At 38.4% G+C, this 21,494-nt stretch overlaps 1 protein-coding gene across 2 annotated transcripts in view; it reads right to left on the bottom strand.

Annotated features, from left to right (window-relative positions):
- LOC134530246 (testis-specific serine/threonine-protein kinase 3-like) overlaps window positions 1–16,783 on the bottom strand; it is a 39,354-nt gene extending 22,571 nt beyond the window's left edge. Inside the window, exons 1-2 of one of the 2 annotated variants that reach the window (XM_063364932.1) lie at window positions 16,325–16,783; window positions 12,213–12,382 (exon numbers count right to left, since the gene is read on the bottom strand). In XM_063364932.1, coding sequence (XP_063221002.1) covers window positions 12,213–12,382; window positions 16,325–16,699 — 545 coding nt within the window. In that variant the 5' untranslated portion in view covers window positions 16,700–16,783. The remainder of the gene's footprint in view (window positions 1–12,212; window positions 12,383–16,324) is intronic. The other variant, XM_063364941.1, reaches the window with a different exon arrangement.
- Window positions 16,784–21,494: the final 4,711 nt, after the last annotated feature.

Here is a 21,494-nt window from a genome sequence, read left to right as displayed (position 1 = left end):
ATTAATTCTCTCGACGAAAAGTGCAAGCAGCACGATATCGCATATTCATTAAGCAAGGATCTGCAATCCAGACACCGGGCCGACGAGATATTGGCACAGGAAGCTGAAGATATAAGTAAATCGTCGAACGCGGGACTAGGAGAGAAAATCGCATCGTGGGGCGTATCTAAAATCATGAAGGCAAAGACGAAATTAGGACTGGGTGCTCGTCAAGCCAGCTCCATCAAGTCAAAGACTAACTCACGCGAGACCAAACGCAAAACTCGTGCAGGCATGCAAAAAGCCAAGCAAAAATCACAGACTCTCGACAAGAAGATTAAAGGATGATTTCTTCCTTTGCTTTTGCCTGCATTGGGTGCTCTCGTTGGCCTCATCGGTGCAACGAGCGGTATAGTGCGGGCAGTCAACACTTCGAAGAATGAGCGCAAGCAGTTAAAAGAAGCACAGCGACACAATGCCAGCATGGAAGCCATTGCCATGGGTAAAATAAACGGCGCAGGACTCTACTTGCAACCTCACAAATCAGGTCGAGGCATGAGGAAGAAACGAATGAAAAAATCCTAAGTTCTTTGCCGAAACGTCCGCTCACCAATATAGATTTGATCACGTACGCTCGAAAACTGAAAATACCAAATTTCCGCGGCGTGTTTATGCGAGACACTTTGCCCAGCAAGCCAAAAACGCACGAACGTGCCATCATTAATTTAGACACGTCGTCGGGTCGAGGCACGCACTGGGTGGCCTATGTAAAGTCTAGAAAAATGGCCGAGTACTACGATAGTTTTGGAAATTTACGGCCTCCGCTAGAACTGCTACAGTACCTGGGCTGGTCCACTACGTTGTTTTACAATTACGAAACGGAACAGAGGCCTAATCAAACAAACCGCGGACACTTGCGTCTTCGCTTTTTAACAAACAAAAATTAGCTGACAAATAAAAATTGCCACTTAAAGGTTGTGCAGTGATGATAATTTATTAGCCATGTCGATAACACTTACCTTGACACGTCACGCATCTGAGCTGCGGGCGGTTCATTTCCCATCTCTGGATTTAGACGGAGAATGGTGTATCGGACTCGTAGATTTTCAAACGTATAATGCCATACCTAATATCGACGAGGAAAACTGCAAGATCTGCTTCCTGAAAAGCGATGGGACCGCTCATGAAATACAGTTACCTGTTGGCTCTTACGAAATTGACATTGAAAAGTACATCAGGGATATGTTACCACAGGATGTAGACTTTCAACTGCGTGGAAATCCAAACACTCAAAAAAGCATTCTAACATGCAGTGAAAATGTCGACTTTACGAAACCTGGGACCATAGGTACGATGCTCGGATTCGAATCAAAGGTGTATGATAAAGGAAGAACGTACGAATCTACGCGTGCAGTAAACATTTTGCCTGTGAATGTCATAAGAATAATCTGTAATTTGGTAAGTGGAACGTATCTCAATGGAAGACTAAGCAACATGTTGCACGAGTTTTCGCCAATGGTCCCGCCAGGATATAAACTGGTAGAAGTACCGCAAAGTATCATTTACATTCTAGTCGTCGTGAAGTGCGCACACGAAGTCGTCGTCAGAATCGTTGACCAGCGAGAACGATTGGTGAATTTTCAAGACGAAGAAATTACATTACGTCTGCACTTGAAGCGATGGGCATAAAGTTCGTAACACCGAACAGTTATAAAAGAAACCGTATTGGCGTTAATAAGAACAGTTCTCTACCAGACATCGGTGCATTAACACCTGACAGCATAAAGTATCTTCTCAGTATTGGACAAGTGCCGAATAAATATGGAAGACGAAATCCTCAACGTGGAAGATCCGGTCATTTTTGAAGACAGCATTACGAAAATGGAATTGCACGAGTACCAGCCTTTCCTGCTCGGACCGTACGCACTACCATCGGAAGTACGCATTGCAGTACGGCACCAAGATATTTGTACTTTACCTTCGCAGTCATTTCTACGTATAAGAGGCACGCTGACAAAAGCGGATGGTACGCACCCGACAACGACATCAATATCCTGCAATGGTATTCTTCACCTAATCGAGCGCATTACATATGTACTCAATGGTGTCGAGGTAGACCAGACGAGAGATGTAGGCATAACATCTGCTATGAAAAATTACCTTTCGCTCACGCTGCCTGCTGCAAAGATGGTCGGTTGGGCTCTCGAGGATGAATATAAGCTTCCGGTTTATGCCGAAGGGAAGTTCGAAGTTTGTGTTCCTCTGTCCATGCTTCTTGGATTCGCCGAGGACTACAAGCATATAATCATTAATTCGAAACAAGAGCTCGTACTGCTTCTAGCCAACACGCACATTAATGCAGTTGTCGCCGCTGCAGAAAACCCTCAAGATGTCTCGCTAACACTACAGTCTATCGAGTGGATGCTGCCCCACATCCAAGTGAGCACCGTTGAACGAGTCAAGATGTTGAAGAACATATAAAATGGCAAGAACTTCGATGTGCCATTCCGATCCTGGAGCCTGGAAACTTATCCTGGCTTGCCCCATAGTCAGCGTATCAATTGGATAGTAAAGTCCAGCTTCGCTACGGAAAAACCAAGATACATCATCGTCGGGCTTCAGACCGAAAGACAGCTCAATGCAGGAGTGAGTCGCTCCGTATTCGATAACTGTCAAATACGTAATGTCAAAATATTTTTAAACAGCGAAAGTTATTCGTATGTAGACTTGAACGTGGACTTTGAAAGTGGAAGATTTCTTCTCGCATATCAAATGTATGCCAAGTTTCAGCAAGCTTCCTATGGGCGGAGACAGTCACCGATACTGAGTCCCGACAGTTTCAAGAACAAGACTCCGTTAATGGTGTTTGATGTGAAAATTCTGACATAAATAGTGTTTCGTTTTCTACGATAATTTAGTTACGACCGAGCATTGCTAGCGACAAGCTGTACTGCAACCTGCAAGGTTTCCAGAGTCAAAATGGGTTCGTGCTCAAGGAAATTAGCGTCACCTCCGGAGACAAGACTAGAACACGCACTTTCCGACCTCCGTATCCGTGGAAACTACTAGACGAAAAAAGTAAACGGTCGAATGAATGGCTATGTAAATATTATCACGGACTAGAGTGGGACGAAGGAAAAATTCCGTACCACCAAGTGAAATACACTATTGAAGATTTACTAGTTCAAAACGAAATAATCTACGTTGCCGGACCTGAACAGAAGAAATGGCTGAGCAAGTTGTGTGATGCGTCAGTTGTAATTGTAGACCTACAGACCGACTACGGCTGTCCTTCCCTGCGCAATCTTAGTGCAATATACGACGTGCAGCCACGTGACAAGTTTGAACGTGTCTGTGCCTGTACAAACTCGCTGTTAATGCAGAAATGGCACGCACAGTGTTAGTAGGAGCCTGCATATATAAATGACGTACCTACGTACGTGCCTTCAGTAGTCGTTCGACCTGCAAGAAGATGTTTACGTTTCATCCTGCTAACGTGTACGTGAGCGCAAGACCTAGCTTCAGCAGTGTCGAGTACAGCTACTGGGATTCCGGGTATCTACGTACATATACAGAAACCTGTGATGGAGGCGCTCAGCATTGGCGGTTTGCGCACTTTCCTGTGTCCTACGAACCGACTCAGCAGCTGGTAGATTGTTGCGAACCTGGAAACTGTGCCGTCCATCACATGAGACCACACACAATCCTTCCTGCTAGCATCGCTGAGGTAGTCGCCTCGTCTGCATGTGCAACACCAAACATGGACGTGTTGCAACCTGTTGTGACCTGTGATGCTTCTACGCAGACGTCTAAACGGTGTCCGTCTCGTCGTCGCAGTTCAGGCAGTGAATCTGTCCCAACTAGCACTGAGCCAAAGCCCAGGCGTAGACGTGGTCACAGACGTCATCGACCATGTCTTGTCGGAGTTGTCGACGTCGCAGAAGATGACCAGCTGGAAACCTGTGTTCCTGATACCGTGGCCTGCGAACCAGTTGGAACCGGAGTCGATGATACAGTGCGTGCGGCATTAAAAACTTTGCTTGTGAAAATGCTTGATTCCTTAACCTAATGTGTATTTGTGTAAATTTTATAAATAAATGTGTAAAACTTGAACTTGTGTGTTTTTTAATTCTATAATTTTTAGGTACCTAATAAAAAATAATTTTAAACACATACAATATTTTGGCTCATGTAGTATACCAGTAGACCGCGGGTATATAAGCGAGGTTCAGACGACTGGACCCGCAGTTTACCTCTTACCGCGGTGCAGTACGGACTTGCTCTCTTCAGGTAGTTTCGTGAGGTTTAGTTATGTCGACCGGAATAGACTGTTTACCGTCAGCAGCGGGGACCTCGATGGCAGCAACGATGATGGAGTCGGAGATCCCGATACCGACTGCAGAGGAGACAACGATGCGTGCTGTTCCATCATCAGCTGAAGTTTCATCATCTGCATTCCAGACTTCAATTAATGAAGAGCGTACAGCGCATCAATGCAAATATTGTGGCACATCTTTTACTAAACCTACAAATGCGCGCAGACATGAAAGAAGCAGCTGTCAGAATAATGCTCAAAGAATAATGTTTCAGTGTATAAAATGTAATAAACTAATTTCACGTCTCGATAGCCTACATCATCATTATAAAAAATTCTCAGAGAAAGTTAAGTGCGAGTATAATGAACATGGATATTGTTTTGACTCATGTGTTGTACCAGCTAATGAGAATATATAAGTGAGACCCTGGTGATATGAACTTCAGTCCGTCTCTGTCTGCGGTGATGAACGGATCGGATAGTCAGACTTGACTAACGTAATAGACCAGTATCTAGCTATTCTTGAGAACTCGATGGCATCATTACCAGTATCAACACCGACCTGGATCGAAGGTCTACCATCATATGTGCAGAGCACGATGACAACGTCGTCTACAGCTACACATACTCTCTCAGCACAGCAGATTTCGACGCGTGCAACATCTTCCGCAGAGCAGACCTCAAAGGCTTCAGAAGTTAATATGTCAGCAGTCTTACAATGGTTGTCTTCAGTTCCAGTGTCATTGATGAAGGAAGGAGCAACCAACGGTGTTCCGTCGCCCAACTGTACGTACTGTGAGAAGATAAAAAACTTGAAATTACGGGATTATGTAATACACAATTGTAGTAATAACTCTGAACGCATTAAATATCAGTGCAACAGGTGTTTAAGCAAGTTTGTACGATATGGAAGATTAAAACGGCACCTCAGGAATTGTGATAGACTGGCTGTACATTCATCGGAATCGAGCTGTATATTTTGTAACAAAACATTGGCAAATATTCAAATTGCACAACGACACGAAATATATCACTGTCCTTTTAAAATTCGATAATTCGTCTTTGTGTGAAAATTGTGGTGTACCAATATGTCGACCTGATAAACTGAATAGACATTTACGAACATGTAAAAGACTTACTTCGTCCATTAAAAAGACTGTTTGAATCAAGGAATCCACAAAACTTTAGTAATTTGTCTGTGTATTTTTTGTACTTGTAGTACTGTAGTATTTGTGAAATAAAGGTTTTTTTTAAAAGAACTTGCGGTGTTTTTATTTTCTCAAACCTGTCACTTTAGTGGTACTTTTTTAAAATATTAAAGTTGTTTTGTATCGGCCAGGGATCGAACCAAGGACCTTAGTCGATCTAATCAATCAGTATATAGATTACAAATTTATTTAATGAATTTTGAACTTTTTCCCGAATCTCTAGCATTAAAATTATGAATTACCAATACGTTGGTAGTAGAAGATTTAAAGTCTCTAAGAATGTTGAACATGGTTGATTGAATATATTATTTTTCACATAAAATTAAACATTATTGCATCGATCGGGTATCGAACCGAGGACAGGAGCTGATCGAATCAATATGTAAATTAATGAGTGATTCATTTAATGAATTTTGGAACTTTTCCCGAATTTCTAGCTAAATAATTACGGATTTTCAAGATGGCATCCAAATTTCAAGATGGCGGGTGTCACAGTAATAAATGATTACTGCACTCTAGCGGATAAGAATTAAACTAACATGGCGTCAGCGCACTCTCGCCGACGATACAATGATGATGGCTTCCAGCATCGAAGACAAGATGGCGGACATGACGTCATACTAGGTGACGATATATATACTTTGACATAAGTGGTGGGGGTCAGTATGCCAGCAGCCACGGTGAGGGTTGGATCGGTCACCATTTTTAATTTTTTTGCCTTCGTCGGGTTCGAACCGAGGACTCCGAGCTCCGTGCCATAAAAGTAAATTTTTAAATATTTTGTTAAAAAAATTTTTAAATGAATTTTTTTATAAATTTTAAATTTTTTTAAAATTAAAATCGGATAATAAATAAAGATTTTAAAGATGGCGACCGTAACGGAAACTAAAACGGTGGCGTCATACTTCAAAATGGCGGATAACACAACGCCGGAATGTTCGAGAAGACAATATTACGTCATCCGAAATGGCAGATCCAATATGGCGGCCGTGATCTACGAGTCCCGTTACGCGGTGTCCCGTTACGCTGTGTCCCGTTACGCTCATCCAAGATGGCAGTCGTGACGTCACAATCCAATATGGCGGACCGGCTCTCAGCTCCACAGCCAGAAGCCATGTGCCCGGAGGAACTATTATATACTACTCCCCTGTGTTGCTCTCTGCCCAAATACTCCCTAAAGTCTGGCTGGCATCAGGGGCAGGCGGGTCCCTACCGCCGCGCCGCGACCCGCCTATCCCTGCAGCATGGCAGGGTTCAAGCTGAGCTACACGCCGCCACGTGGAGCCCGCTCAAGGCTGCTCCAGCGATCACCGACCGCACCAACGGATATCGTGGGATAGCGTCACGTCCACCCCAAGAAACAACCGGGCACATGAAAGTGAGCAAGTGCGCAAGTGCGTGAGAGCGGGAGAACGTGAGAGAGCGAAAGCGTGAGGGCGTGAGAGAGCAAGAGCGCAAGAGCGTTAAGAGCCTAAGATAGCAAGAGAGCAATAAAGCAAGAGCGCAAGTATACTGCATCATTTATTCCATTCCCTGCTGTCTCCTTTATCGGTTCTCCCACCATGTACCTAACTATTCCCCTACTCTCCCGGTTCCCCCACCACATACATAGCTATTTTCCTTCAAGCTTTCAAAATTTCCGTAACGCTCGAAAATTGTTACCCCCTCAGCAATGATATTTCACTTCAAAAAACTACATGATAATAAGCTTATTTAGAAAACGACTTGTATATTTTCACAGAAATAAATAAGTTTGTAAATCAACAGATAAATTAAAGTGGTTCATTTGAAACATATTAGAGAAACAGTTACAAAAACCTTATCTGTTAGAGACGCGGAGCATTGGAAAAACATTAATAACTCTCTGCCATAAGGTCATTACTATTTCACAAACACAAATTATACAATTATGGTGCGTTTTTTTTATGGTGACAGATTTGCCAGTAGGCTAGATTAATTTAAAGGAACTCCATTATATATATATATATATATATAGGTATATATATATATATATATATATATATATAATTATCGGTTATTGCGGGGCGTAAAATTTAATGGGTGCTAAAGAATGCTTAAACAATCAATTTTTGTTTTGGAACACATGTTCGGAATCGCTACCCTGCATAGTTACAGGTGCGAAAAATAACGCGTAGATTTGAATTTAGTGGACATTATGGGCCACACTCCACCGGCTAAGAGAACACGTGCTTGCGGCGCCATGTCGTTCAAATGCTCCGCGAGAAGCAGGCGACGAGCCGAGAGCAGACGTTTAGAATTAGCCATTTGCACTAGCAACCAGCAGTACGGATGGTTGTTAGTTGTACGTAAATACTTTTTGTCGAAAGTGTGTCCAATGTGTGTCCTTTTCGTTGAATGTGCATCGTCAATTCTGTAATCAGGAATGATGACTTAATGGTTGAGCACCTCTTAGTAATGTTATAACTAGAAAGCATTTTTGCAGGGATTCTTGGTCTTATAGTAGGCGTAAAAGAAGCCTATTTATTTGGTTTATTTTCTTGTAATAGATTATATCCATACCGTAGGTCCAACAGTTCGAAGACGCTTGTCTTGTCTGCTTGAAAGAGGACATAATTATTTGAAATGTATAACAAGTTTCGACGAAGAATGCTTCGTAGTTCGGAAATGCTTGGTCTAAACATCTGACATTGGACATGGCCTGGTTGAAAGGTACGCCAAGAGTATCGACGAATAATAAGACCTCTTGGTGGCCTACACATGTGATATTGTACATGACCTGTTTAAAATGTCCGCTGAGTATCGGAAATGAGGCCGCTTGACAGTATGTGCCTGACAACCAAATGGACATGCTTGGCCAACTTACAAGTTGTGCCTGGTCAGCCTGCTAGATGTGTCTGGCCAACCTTTCTGAGGTTCCTAGACAACCGAGTGGACGTGCCTGGCCAACAAATGAATGCGTCTGGTAACCTACTGGATGCGCCTTGCCACCTACTGGACGTCCCTGGTTAATCGACTGTCATGTGAAAATACCCTTTAAACAGATGCCAATACTTGCGAAGGACTCGTTTCGCACTCCATAAAAGTTGTAGAAATCTAGAAACGCGAGTAATATGTTTGTTTTTGTATTTGTATAATTTACATAAAAACTTTTTATTGAATACGACTTGTTTTATTTCTCAAACCTAATACTTTTAAAAATAATTTTTAATAATTTTTTTTTAAAAAATAAAGTTAAACATTTGTACTAACTTAAAATGACGGAAATCGATTTAATTAATAATTAAATTCATAGGTGTTATATTATGAATTTTAGAATTTTTTTTCCGAATTTCTAGATGAATACAGAATTTCAAGATAGTGGTAAAGATGACAGACAAGACAATCCATGATTTTGAATGTGGTCAAAGATCAAGGTAAAAATTCAATGTCAAATGCCAAGTTCAAAGTCAATTATCAAGGTCAAAGGTCAATTTCACATGTAAAAGTCGAATTTCAAGGTCACAGGTCAAGGTCAACTACCAAATTCAAGGCCAAAAGTCCATGGTTAGGTCACAGTTCTAAATCAGAAGTACAGGTCACATTTCAAAATCATAAGTCAAGGTCAAAGGTCCAATGTCAAGGTCAAAGTTCTAAATCAGAGGTCAACGGTCAAATGACTAGGTCATGTGTCAAGGTCAAAGGTCAAGGTGACTATCGTAACGAAAAGTACAACAGGGATTTAATCCAATATGACCGCCGTGGCATCACAATCCAATATGGCTGTCGGCTTCTTAACTCCTCTCCAGACACTTAGGGCTCGGACCTACATTTATACACTTCTGCCAACTTATATTTCACTCCTAACATGAAATAAAAGCTTGATCTATGCCATATAAATCTGAATAGACCCTTTATAATTTTAATTCATTTTTATGAGAATAGTGTGATTTAAAATGTAAAAAAAGACCAATAGACTTAAGAGTTTACCTTGATATACGTGTAATTTATTTTGGTATGTAAACACTGTGATTTGAATTGTCAGAACGACTTATAGACACGTGAAATAACTTTATAAGAGTAATTTATATTCGATTGGAGTGTTTTTTTGTTCTTTCATTTCATTCAGCTTGAGATCGTGATTTAACATCTTCCCTAAAAATAATAAATAAACAGAAGCGGCTAAAAGGTATTATCAGAGGCAACATGGGAATAAACCACCAAAACAGACGCTAAACAGTGCCAGTGAACGGATGAGAGAGTACAGGGCACGGAAAGATATTTTTTTTTAAATTTGAGATCATACCCGCATCCTTACTATTCTCAATTATTATCCTCTTGTTTAATAAAAAATACTAATAATAATTTCTCTCGATCGATGCCTAATAAGCAAGGAGTTTCACTGGTGTTGCGCGTGGACTTCATGCACACTTTTTTTTAACTGAGTAAATAAATATTGTTTCCTCAAATTACGGATCATTGGTATCCTCGATCACATACACGTACGAGTCTTGCTCGCCAGCCAAATTCACCGAGATGAACTCGCGATTCAGACTCGGGGTATATTTCAACCACACATGATACTGCCTATGCTCGTAGATTTCAGTATTCGAAATGAGTTTATTAAAGCAAGTTGCAGTATGGTATGTTTACCACGAGAAAAAAAAAGAAAGAAACACAGCATAATGCGTGGTCTAAGAAGTCGCTGCAAAAAAATAACAGGATTAACACATTTTAAAAAACTGCTCTTCAGCAGAGATGACCGTCCTGATGACTACAAAAATTATTTTAGAATGACTAACGAGAATATGAAGTATTTCTTAGAAAAAAAATTACTGTGATGGGATATGCTATATCACGTGGATCATGTCTTGCAACGACTCTTCGGTTTCCCGAGGCAGAGCGCTCAGTTGAAGATCTCAAGTTTAACACCATCGTACCACTTAAATCATTAGGAAAATATATTCTGTAAACCTGCAAGCTAAGTCACAAATCCCTGAAAGCAGATTATTTGAAGGTAAGGAAATTTTTTTGGTAACACATTAGCACGTAAAATATATCAGTGGTTGTCACTTGATTATTTGTATTGATTTAAATATGAATGCCTAGTCAATTTATTTGTCCTTTCTCAAAATATTTTACGCTATATAAATAAATATTTTTACACTTTTTCACAGAGTATTATACGAACCAATAAGGGAACAGAATAAAGTAACTTATTGAAAATGCTTGTTTTACTTCAACAGAGAAAAAGACTCATAAAAATGACCAAAGTTGCAAAGTAAAATTTACTACGGTCAAAAAAAATAACAATAAAAATATGCTTGAACCAATTTTCTTAGTGACCGTTTAAATTATTGGGCTGTTTAGTACACTCCATTTAGAACTTAATTTTCCCTTTCTTGTACCGAGAACTGCGCTGGCTGGTGTGAAGGACCAGTCACTGAAGACGATGACGAATTTCATCTATGAATTTAATCAAAAAGCGAGGGCTCACGAACGCCTTACATGTTTCGCACAGACTGCAGTGCCTGGCGTGTTGACACCCGAGCCCAGCTCGCACCATGCGAGAGGAACTCTAATTGGCGATACTGAGACCTAGTTTATGAAGTATTTTTGGGCCCACCCGCCAGATGGTATTTTCATAATATATTACTAACTTAGCTACATTGATTGTGATATGTAATGTATCAGCGATTGTCGAGCAAACAAACCAGTGAAAATAATTTGGTAGCCGCATATTTTGGGGTGTGGCATACCAGAAATACTGCATCTTCTACTTATTTATATTGAGTTAAGATAAGAGTTTTTTGCATAATTTAAATCCACAGTATTAAGCAGTTAGATGTCAAGTAGTTAAATTATCATTATAAAGCTATCATTACGGATTTGAACAGCCCTCCCGAGTTTTTTTTTTTTTGGGGGGGAGGGTTGCTTGTAATTATGGGCCCGCCCAACAGATGGCATCACACGTCGCCAAAACATGACTCCAGTTTCCACAGTAAGAGTCACACTTCTATGTCTCCCTCCTTGTTCAATGGCTCTCGTACTCTCCCTACATACGGGCGAGTCAATGGCGAGCCTGATGCGTGCTTACGTGGCGAGACTCGTAGGCCCGATCCCGACCCCCCCGCCATGACTCTTATCTAACGAGTACTGTGCTGGAAGGCATGAGGTCCAGAGGGCTCGATGAAGTTGGAGGTCCTTTCGCCTTGAGGGGGCCCGCCCGGTCGAGACTGTGTCTGCGCGAGTGAGGCGGGATGCCGGGTGCTTCCAGCGCGGTATCGCTTCTCGTTGTGCATACAACTATGAGATCTGAGCGATAACCGTTACAGTATATGGCGGATAAATGAAGTTAACGTATTACAAGGTCCTTATGTGCTTTCAAGAATCTTTACCGGGCGTTTCATTGTCTAAATATTACCCTGAAAACACTTTTAAACACTTTTTTTTTTCACTCTCCTAAAAATACATTTTAGAAACGAAATACGGAAATAGAACTACCCATCCGCTCTTAACGTATTCTTGAATGTTTTACGTAAACACACGCCACTCAGACATCTTGAGCAGTTTTCAAATCGCGTGGTTTCTCCTTGAGCACTGCACACCGAACGCGTGCCCGAGTAGGAGGGGGATGGTTGGGGGGGGGGGGGGGGCCTTAACCCGCTGAGCAGAACCTTGTGACGTAAAACCTCACGGAACAAAAAAAAAACTGTGCGAAAGCATATCTCGCGCACAGTCCGTCCGCTTACCGGCGCGTCGTCTCGATGGCTTCGTAGAATCGAATGATGTTCGGATGGTTCACTCTCATGGCGACATCTACCTCGCGCATCACGAATGTTTCCAGGTAGCGTCTCGGGATGTCGCTCTTGTTGATGATCTTGATGGCGACGTTTCTCTGGTGCGAGTCGGAATACGCCCGCTGTGGACGAACACGTGCACACGCCGGTCGTCTGTGCCAGAGAACTCGTGGGGCGAGGTAGAGCAGCGGCAAGACATTAGGACTCGCATTCCCGGGTTCGAATCCCGGCCACACCATACTGATCTCGGGTTTACGTGGTTTACCTGCTGCACTGTAATGTTTTTGTAAACGGAACAAAAATACTTATTTAAAATAACAGATATTTGTAAATTTGTACATTTACATGAAAACAGCTGTATCACTACAAAATAGTGTTCGCAGTAATACTGGGTTCGGATTTCAGTCCGGAAATTTATTAATTATGCTGTCTTATCACCTATCTACAAAACTAAAAGTTATTGGCGAAACGTTCCCTGAATAGCTTTCCAGTATTTACTGGGTAAAAAGATAAGCAAAATAAAACAAAATAATGTCCAATTATTAAATCTTCGATTAACTTTTACATGATTTAAAAATATGAAACTTGAATGAAGCATCAATTAAAAAATACAAATATGCGATTATTTTCAAAAAACAAACTCAGTACTTTCTCAAAAATGTACATCATATAGGCTATTTAAAATAACCATAGCCATGTTTTGTATAAAGTAAACAATATTTTTCCTTAAGTATTACAAACTATTTCTCGGCAATTGGTTTCCAAATTAATCTTTCTTTTTTTAAGTACAATTTTCTTTCCGTGTGGGATGGTTCAAACTGTTAAATTACGCGTGTTTTCGTGTGCACACGGGAACAAGGAACAGGCTCGCCGACAGCTTTACATTTGATCTATAACGTCATTACTTTTATGTTAAACCTGTGAGTCATCATCGCATACTCGAATTTTAATTCGTCTCTGTCCGGCCACCTAACAATATTCAATGGCCCCTACCTGCCCTAAAATCCCTGAACGGTGTCGAATTTTACCGGCTCCAATAACCTAGCTATCTTATTAGACGTAAAGCCCAACGAAAAAAATACATTTTGGCTTCTGGGTTGAGGCAAATTCCATGAAATTGCTAGTGTGCCTGATGTTTCGGCATTTTTTGTTGCAGCCATCTTCGATGTAGTAATTTCTAAAATCAGTACTCGCATGGTAACAAAATGAATGAGCACATATAAAAATGCCACATTACAAGTTATTCATCAGAAGAGCAACTTAACTAAGTGCAGGATATTGCGCGGCTTACTCTTCGGCCACACTTAGACGAAAGAAAATAATTTCATGGCTGCCACGCGCATTAGAAGTGAAAATTCACAAATAGAGGGATAGGAAACAGGTTGGGTACACCAATGTTTGAAACACGTTTACAAGTGTACAAGTGTTCGTAGGCGAATGTACAGGTGTGTGTATAAGAATGTGAGAAAGTATCCGAGTGAGTGAGTAAGCAAAAGAGAAAGTCAGTGATTGCGCAAGTATGTAAGTGTACTATAATGAAAAAAAATGTCAATCACTCTACTACAACCACCGACGTTTTGGCAAGTTATTTGATAATTAAAATATGATTCATAAATTCGCCTTCAATAAATCACATATTATATTTTGTCACTAGAGGATCACAATTGTCACAAATATGGCAACGAAAAACCTGCAATTACACATTTGGCGATTGTTTACTAACTTGTTTGGAAGACATCATTTTTGGCTCTGCCCATGAATGTACTCTTTCTTCAGAACTCTTATTAAAATAATACCGAGGCCGATAACATTTCACAAAGAAGCTGGCAAAATAATTTGGGAAGGGAAATGTTTAATACTTCTTGGTTTCATCAGGATATGTCAATTTATAATTTTGAAAAAGAATTTTCAATGGAAACAGACAACTTGTTTGTAGTGTTTTTATTCTTATATAAGTACTTGTGTAAGAGATGTCACTGAGGCATCATGCTCTACGTCTTGTCAATGTTTGAATTAATGTTGGCCAATTTAATTTGGTAAATAACTCTTAAGATTAAAAACAGGATTGTCTGAAAGGGTATCTGTTGATCTTACGAACCATGTACTCGTATTTGTTTTCATTTCAAGACATCGGAAATTATAAGCGTTTTTATACGATAAAATAGTGGAAAGTTATGAACACACAACATGGTACATTTCTCCTGAATGAATGATTCATAGAAAACATTTTAAAATTCATTTTTTTAACTGTACAATTGATACCGTGTTTGGCATCTTAGAACTAAGATATCCTCTATTTAGATAAGACAATTGAAGTCTTATATCATGCATACAGTTTTTAAATGATAAAATACGTCAATAACAACATGAATTTTGTATCGAACACAATTTGGTTTAAGATTTAAGGAGTTTAATCTATAGCGGGAGAAAAATTCTATACTCTTGCTAGTTTGAATATACCGCAAATTTTGGATTTGCTTTAAATTTGCGATTATAGAACTGTGCAATTTTATACATTTGTATAATGGTTAATGAGTGCCGAAGAAACATGAAAGTTTAAGCAAAATACAATACTTAAATTTTATTTTTAGATTAATAAACAGCATCGTTATTATTTGTTGATAAGGAAATATGTTTGTGCAAATGAAACTATGTGTACCTACTCAAACGCTTGCGATTCTATTGGATAAGGAAGAAAACGAAAATATATGTGTCAGTAAATAACTATACATACATTAGCTTACAAATAAAGTTAATGCGTAAAACAAGTGATGATGTCATAAGTCCAAGGTCATAATTATTACGTCAGAGTTCAAAGGTCATGTAGCCTGCGAACTTGGTACTGGCAGCTAATCCTAGATACTCGCCATTTAAAGGGTGTGTCCCGTTCGAAGTCATTATTTTATATTTACGTTACACAGTGTTAAACTTATAGAGTTTCTTGATTGAAACAACATGAAATTACCTACTTTTATAAGTTATTTTCAAAAAAAAAAATGTTTTCCAGACGTACAAAATTAAATTAAATCTGATTGGAGAAATTTTTTTTTTTTTACTTTTAAATACAATGCAACCAGCTACTTAAAACTGCAGACTAAATTCTTTTAGAAAAAACTTATCTAATTTTAGCTAGCCATACAAAATTCTTAACATCATAATGATGTTTACATTGAAGTGCAATATAAATTACTTTTTTTAAATAAATAAAATAACATAACATGGATTAACCGGTAGAATTGCCCTTAAACTTAACACGTTTCATATGTAATCCATTTCATTTTCTTTATTTGTTTGTTGCGAAATTGGTTTGAATGTGTTATAAATAAAATTTTGCTAAAACTAAGCCACTTAAAAAGTTAGTTCAACCGTTTTTAAAGTACAGTGTAGTTCCGAATATTCGGAATTCGATAATCCGAAAGTTCGCATAATCCGAAACCGAAAGTAAAAAATAACTGAGGTTACAATAAAACCACAGTAATACTAAATAAAACATAAAAAGTATACTTCTGAAAATTACAAGAAAATTCGAAGTTAGACAATGTATTGAAATAATTAGTATTCGCTCACTTATCACCCATTTCGTCAGGAGATATGATTATGTTTAAACAAACCTTATAAAATAAATTGTATAAAATCATTAATAATATCACTCATTAATGTAGTCACACGTTACTATGTAATTTAAGTTTATTTTAAGAATGATTTCGCTTAATCCGAAAACTTCTTTAATTTCGAAATATCAGGACTCCACTGTATTTATAAAATAACAACTTGAAATGGGACGCACATAACCTCAACTCTTTTTGCAGTTTATGGGGATAAGAGAACAAACTGCCTATCCGTTGCACTTAGTGTGCGATAAACGCAACATCTGACGTTTGCGCAACACTCTCGACGCACATTGCACGCACAAAAGCTCTGATTTGCTTAATTTCGTTGCATCACATCGCAAAGCAACGCAACGCAATGCATCTCGCTAGTGTGTTGTGTCACACGATTAAGCGAACCAGAAACTGATTCGGTCTGCTGTTATGGCATTATGAATAAATTAGTAAATAAAATACCTGAATTGTGGAGAAAGTTCCTGTACCAATAACTCTTCCCAAATGGTAGCCATGTCTCTCTAATACAGTTAAGGGTCTGGGAGGGTTTTCTTCCGTGTTGTAATTATCTTGTCGGGCATGATATTCTTCAACGTTGATTCTTCCACGTTCGGCACTATTTTCTATCGGGCGGGCACTACCATGTGAGGCATGATTGACTTCCATGCTGGTACTACCGCGTTCGGGATGTCTTTCTTCCGTGTTGGCACTACCACGTTGGACATTATTTTCTTCCGTACTGATATTACCGCGCTGGGCATTGTTTATCTCCGTAATATTGCTGCTGTGTTGGGTGTGGTTTTGTCCTGTGCTATCAGGTGTATTTTCGGAACTCATAACTTTTCTTACGACGAGTTGTACACGAATTTCTCCCTAAGCAGTACATTTACTGGTATTTTGAAATGGTAGCCGTGGCAGTGTAAGAATAGCGTTTAACAATGGTGAAACGTTATTTTTTGGTGTATTCCGAGGTTGTTTCATTGTTGGAACTCGGCAATATCTTCAATACCTAAGTTTTTCATGCGATCTTCGTGTCACAATTGGTTGAAGCGCACTTGATGGGTGTAGGGGAAATTGTGAGTTTGAGTCCCCAGTAAGAATTGTGTGTGATATTTTTAATGTAAGATACAATTAGTTTTAACTGTGAGCCGTTTTCTCCTGCATATTTAAGCCTGTCTGTATAAGATTGGGGGTGTTTATAAGCACTATAAATTACAATGATTACAACTTTTTATAACTTTGCTTAACACACCAATAAAGGATAATGCAAGTAGATTTTCTAAGCTCCTAAAAGTTACTCAAAGATTATTTTACTTTTCGTTCAACTTACTCAGTCTCTAAAATACATTAATTGGCTGAAATAAGTTTTGTGACACTTTCAAATGAGAATTTTTCTAGCAGTTATTACAGCTTGACATCCAAATTCATCGCGGCCTAGAATAAGCACAGAGCGCAGTATCGTGAACAGGACTGCTTCCTCACGTCATAAATTAGTCAACGTTTTCCATCAGTCAGCCTATGGCTGATAAGTATTTTCTATTATCAATTTTTAAAAAATCCAAACAAAAAATAATAATTTTTTAACGTTGTTTCACTTTCCAAGTGTAACGGTATGGGGGACATGCGAGGGTGTGTACGAGCCAAATCACAAGAGGTTCAAAAGTACACATTTATTCACTGAGTCCACTCACTGGCACCAAAAACAAATGGATACATTGATTGATTATACATCGAAGAATATTCGTGCCTTTTTTTATCTCTGTTTGACGGCTTCACAATGACGAGCTTGACTTATTGATTGGCTGTGAACATAAAATTATTGGGCATCAACACTAAGTACAAAAGGTCTATAAAACCACATAAATAAAACAGTTTTATTAAAGATGAAACTTAGGGGGGGGGGGGTTAAAATGCTGCAGGGTATGTACCGCAGTTCATACATTACTATAAGAAGATTTATCATACTGCTGCCCAAGACTATTAAAAAATTACTGCGAAGTTGGAGAAAGCACCCTGAGAAAATAACTTACCAGCTCGCCGTATTGTCAGCCGCGTTTCCCCTTGGGTTGATCCCTGGCTTCTCTCCGTCGGTAATAAAACCTGGGCCGCCTTGATTGAAGACGAGCAGCCTGGTATGAGTGCAAATCTTCAACTACGTCTAGTAGTCCAGAGCATTTGATTCCCAGGAAATATCGTTTGCAATTGGGCGGGAATACATTGCAGGAACAGAACAGATTGAATAAGTTTAATGTCATTTGCAAGCCAAGACTTCGTAGACTCCTAATATTATAAATATTAAAGTTCAATTTTTCTAGCCTGAAAAAACTACTGGTGTGCACTTGGTTACTAGTATATATTATGTGTAAGTGTTTTATTTTGAATTTTAAAATGTACTAATGTTGGGTTCGTAATTTATTTTAAACATATTTCAATGAATACGTAACTATAAGATACGTAGTTATGATTTGTAATGAAATATTCTTTGTTCAAGACTATTTATTCTAAGCCAATGACTTAGGTACACTGTTGTGTTATTGGTTATCTACTTCTCTTTGGAATCAGTTTAACGTGTTGAAATAACACTTTTTAGGACTACTTACTTAAATTAAAATTAGTTATTATTTTTAACACAGTAATGATCGCATAATTGGATTAAATGAAAAAAGGATGTAATGCATGTTATACATCGCGTTGAATGTTAATTTTACATTTAAAAAATTATACATAAACAGTACTGAACAAAACTTCAATAAATATTCTCTATAGTAATTAAAAATGTTCCTTTACGTCATTTCATCTTATAAAAAGCAAGCAGCCCCTGGCAATTGACAACCCGAGACTGCATCAGTTGTTTGGGTAGCACTGTATTATTACATACTGATGTAGTGGAAGTGGTGGTGGAGGTGGTAATGGTTGTGGTTATGGTGGTATTTGTGTTATTGGTTGTGCTATTGGTGGTATTGGTATATTGGTGGTGTTATTGGTGGTGATATTTGTGGTGGTATTGGTGGTTGTAGTGGTGAATCCTGATTGCTAAGTTATGAGCGCAGTGGTCTCAGATAACGCCGCGGTGTGGAAGCCTTGATGAACCTGAGACTTTCATGGTAGGGTTATTCTACGGTGGTTTACGGTCGCTTTCCGAAGACCCCACTTCAAGATAAACATTCGTTACAGCTAATCTTGGCGTCTCAAACAACGTGTTTGTTATTGTCAGAGTTTAATTGATATGTAGTTATATGTATATTAAGTTATATATACGTCTACTACTGACAAATACAAAATATACAGGAAAATACTACAACTCCCAGAATCATAAAAGTAATAGTTAAGCTGCATATTAGAGAAAATTGTAGCTATACAAAATTTTCTCATATAACTGTTAACTAGTATATAATAGGGTAAACGAGGACAGGAGTAGGAGTGAGGTACGAGGTGCCGGTACGCCATCTTGGATTGTGAAGTCATTGCGGCCATCTTGGAAACCTTGACCTTTGACCTTGACCTTCAAAATATGCCAAAATTTGCCGAAAACTCAAAATTTGCTCAAAATCCCCAAAATCGCCAAAATCGCCATACTTCAAGTTTTAGGAAATAATTCCGTCAAATAATCTTTAAAATCGGGGAGAAAATTCCCTATTTCGAGGTAAAAGTTCCCGTTTTGAGGAAAAATTTCCCTAATTTCAGTCCTAAGCTGCTGAGGTCATGACCTTGACACTTAGGATGCGATTGCCGCTATTTTTAATTGTTATGTAACCGTTGTGATTTTCGTTACGACCGCCATATTGAAAATCAATTTTTTTGGTACGCTAGAAAATCGGGAAAATTCTAAAATTAATATAACAAATTATAATAAAATTTTTAATAAAAACATTCCGCCATTTTTAAATTATGATTTCACGTACTTTATCTTGAAATTACGTAATATTTATCAAAACAATTTGGAAAAAAAATCATTCAATACAAATTATATAAATGCAATTTTAATTAAAAGGAACTTACATTATGGAGTCTTCGGTTCGAACCCGGTGAGGACAAAATAAAATGGCGACGGATCCTTCCTCCACGGAAGCCAACGACAGACTGACCGCCCATCACCAATGCCAAGGTAGTTATATCGCCAGATAGTAATATGTCACATCCACCATCTGGTTTTAGTGTGCTGGAGGTCGCTATCTTGGAGCCGATATATTGTTTTCGTCTGCTAGAGAGTGCTACCACCATGTTAGTTAGTACCCGCTAGAGTGCAGTAATTATTTATTGCTAGGGCACCTGCCATCTTGTCAACCATCTTGGCTACCATCTTGAAAATCTGTATTTAATAAGCTAGAAATTCGGGGAGATTCCAAAATTCATAAAAAAAATCATTTATTAAAATGATGATAGATTCGATTGATATCCGTCTTTGGTTATATCCCTGGAAGATGCAAAATAAATAATTTTAGGTGAAAAAATAATTATTCAATAAAATATGACGAAAATCTTAAAAGCATTTTAAGTTCATAGTCCACCAGCCTCCAGAAACGGATGATGACATACTGGCTACCATTTTGGAAATTTGTAATAATTAACCTAGAAATTTTAAATTCTAAAAATCATCAAAAATTGTCTATTAATGTAATATTGACACGATAGATTTCCGTCCTTTGTATCATTGTTGGCCAGTGATAAGAATAACTAAAGCTTTAAATAAATTTTGAATTCTGTTTCCCATTAACATTCGTGAAGTTTATTAATCATTCTGTCTCTACGAAAAACGACTGTATGTCACTGTGCCTACCATGGAAGTCTAATTTTTCGATACTTGGAATGACTTCCAACCACATATTGTACAATGTTAGGCGTATAGGCTAACATTTAAATTTTTTTAATATATTTATAATCTAACCGTTTTCAATAGAATTATTTATCATAATTTCAGCCAATGTTCAGAACAATTGCCTCGAAAAGTTTTATTTTAAGTATGAATTTCAAAACATACATTGTATGCTTGCGTTTGTGGTTGGAGAGCAAATGAGTGAATAAAAGTCCATACGTGTGTATGTGTGTGCGTGTATGTGTGTGAATGCCTTACCTACTGCAATTTGACGCGACCCTTGTTATTCACGCGTGTGTGACAGAAACATGTAAATATCATATAAGTAGAGCAGAATGTAAATATCAAGTATTTAAATAATATGTAAGTACAAAGTTTCACTTCTTTACATTAGTATGTCTCACTAATGTCATAATTATTTTTAAAAGAATTTGTGTCTCTCACTTTTTTATTGTTTTTACACGTTTTACTTTTGAAATATTCTAAATTGGTTTAGCAGTTATTTATCGTTTATGATAATATGTGGATTACTGATTAATAATGTATTATGGTTTTCTCAGGTTTGTAGGTTAAAATCCGCTAAGTGCTTATTCTTCGGAAATAAGTTCCTGTCATAGCTCTTCCCCGGGAAATGCTTCTTTTTAGGCGGGGTTTCACCAAACATGTCTGATTTGTAGTTTTTTCTCTATTATAAGGCACTGAAGATATATTTTGAAAATGTGACTATAAGAGTTAACTTGAAGCACTATCAAGATGTTGAAATAAAGATTTCCAACAAAACGTATTGGTTATGCACACTTATCTGTCTCCTTAATAATA

The sequence above is a fragment of the Bacillus rossius genome, chromosome 1 (assembly GCF_032445375.1).
Source record: "Bacillus rossius redtenbacheri isolate Brsri chromosome 1, Brsri_v3, whole genome shotgun sequence".
NCBI classification, from domain to species: Eukaryota; Metazoa; Arthropoda; class Insecta; order Phasmatodea; family Bacillidae; genus Bacillus; species Bacillus rossius.
This window is presented reverse-complemented; position numbering and strand designations above follow the sequence as displayed.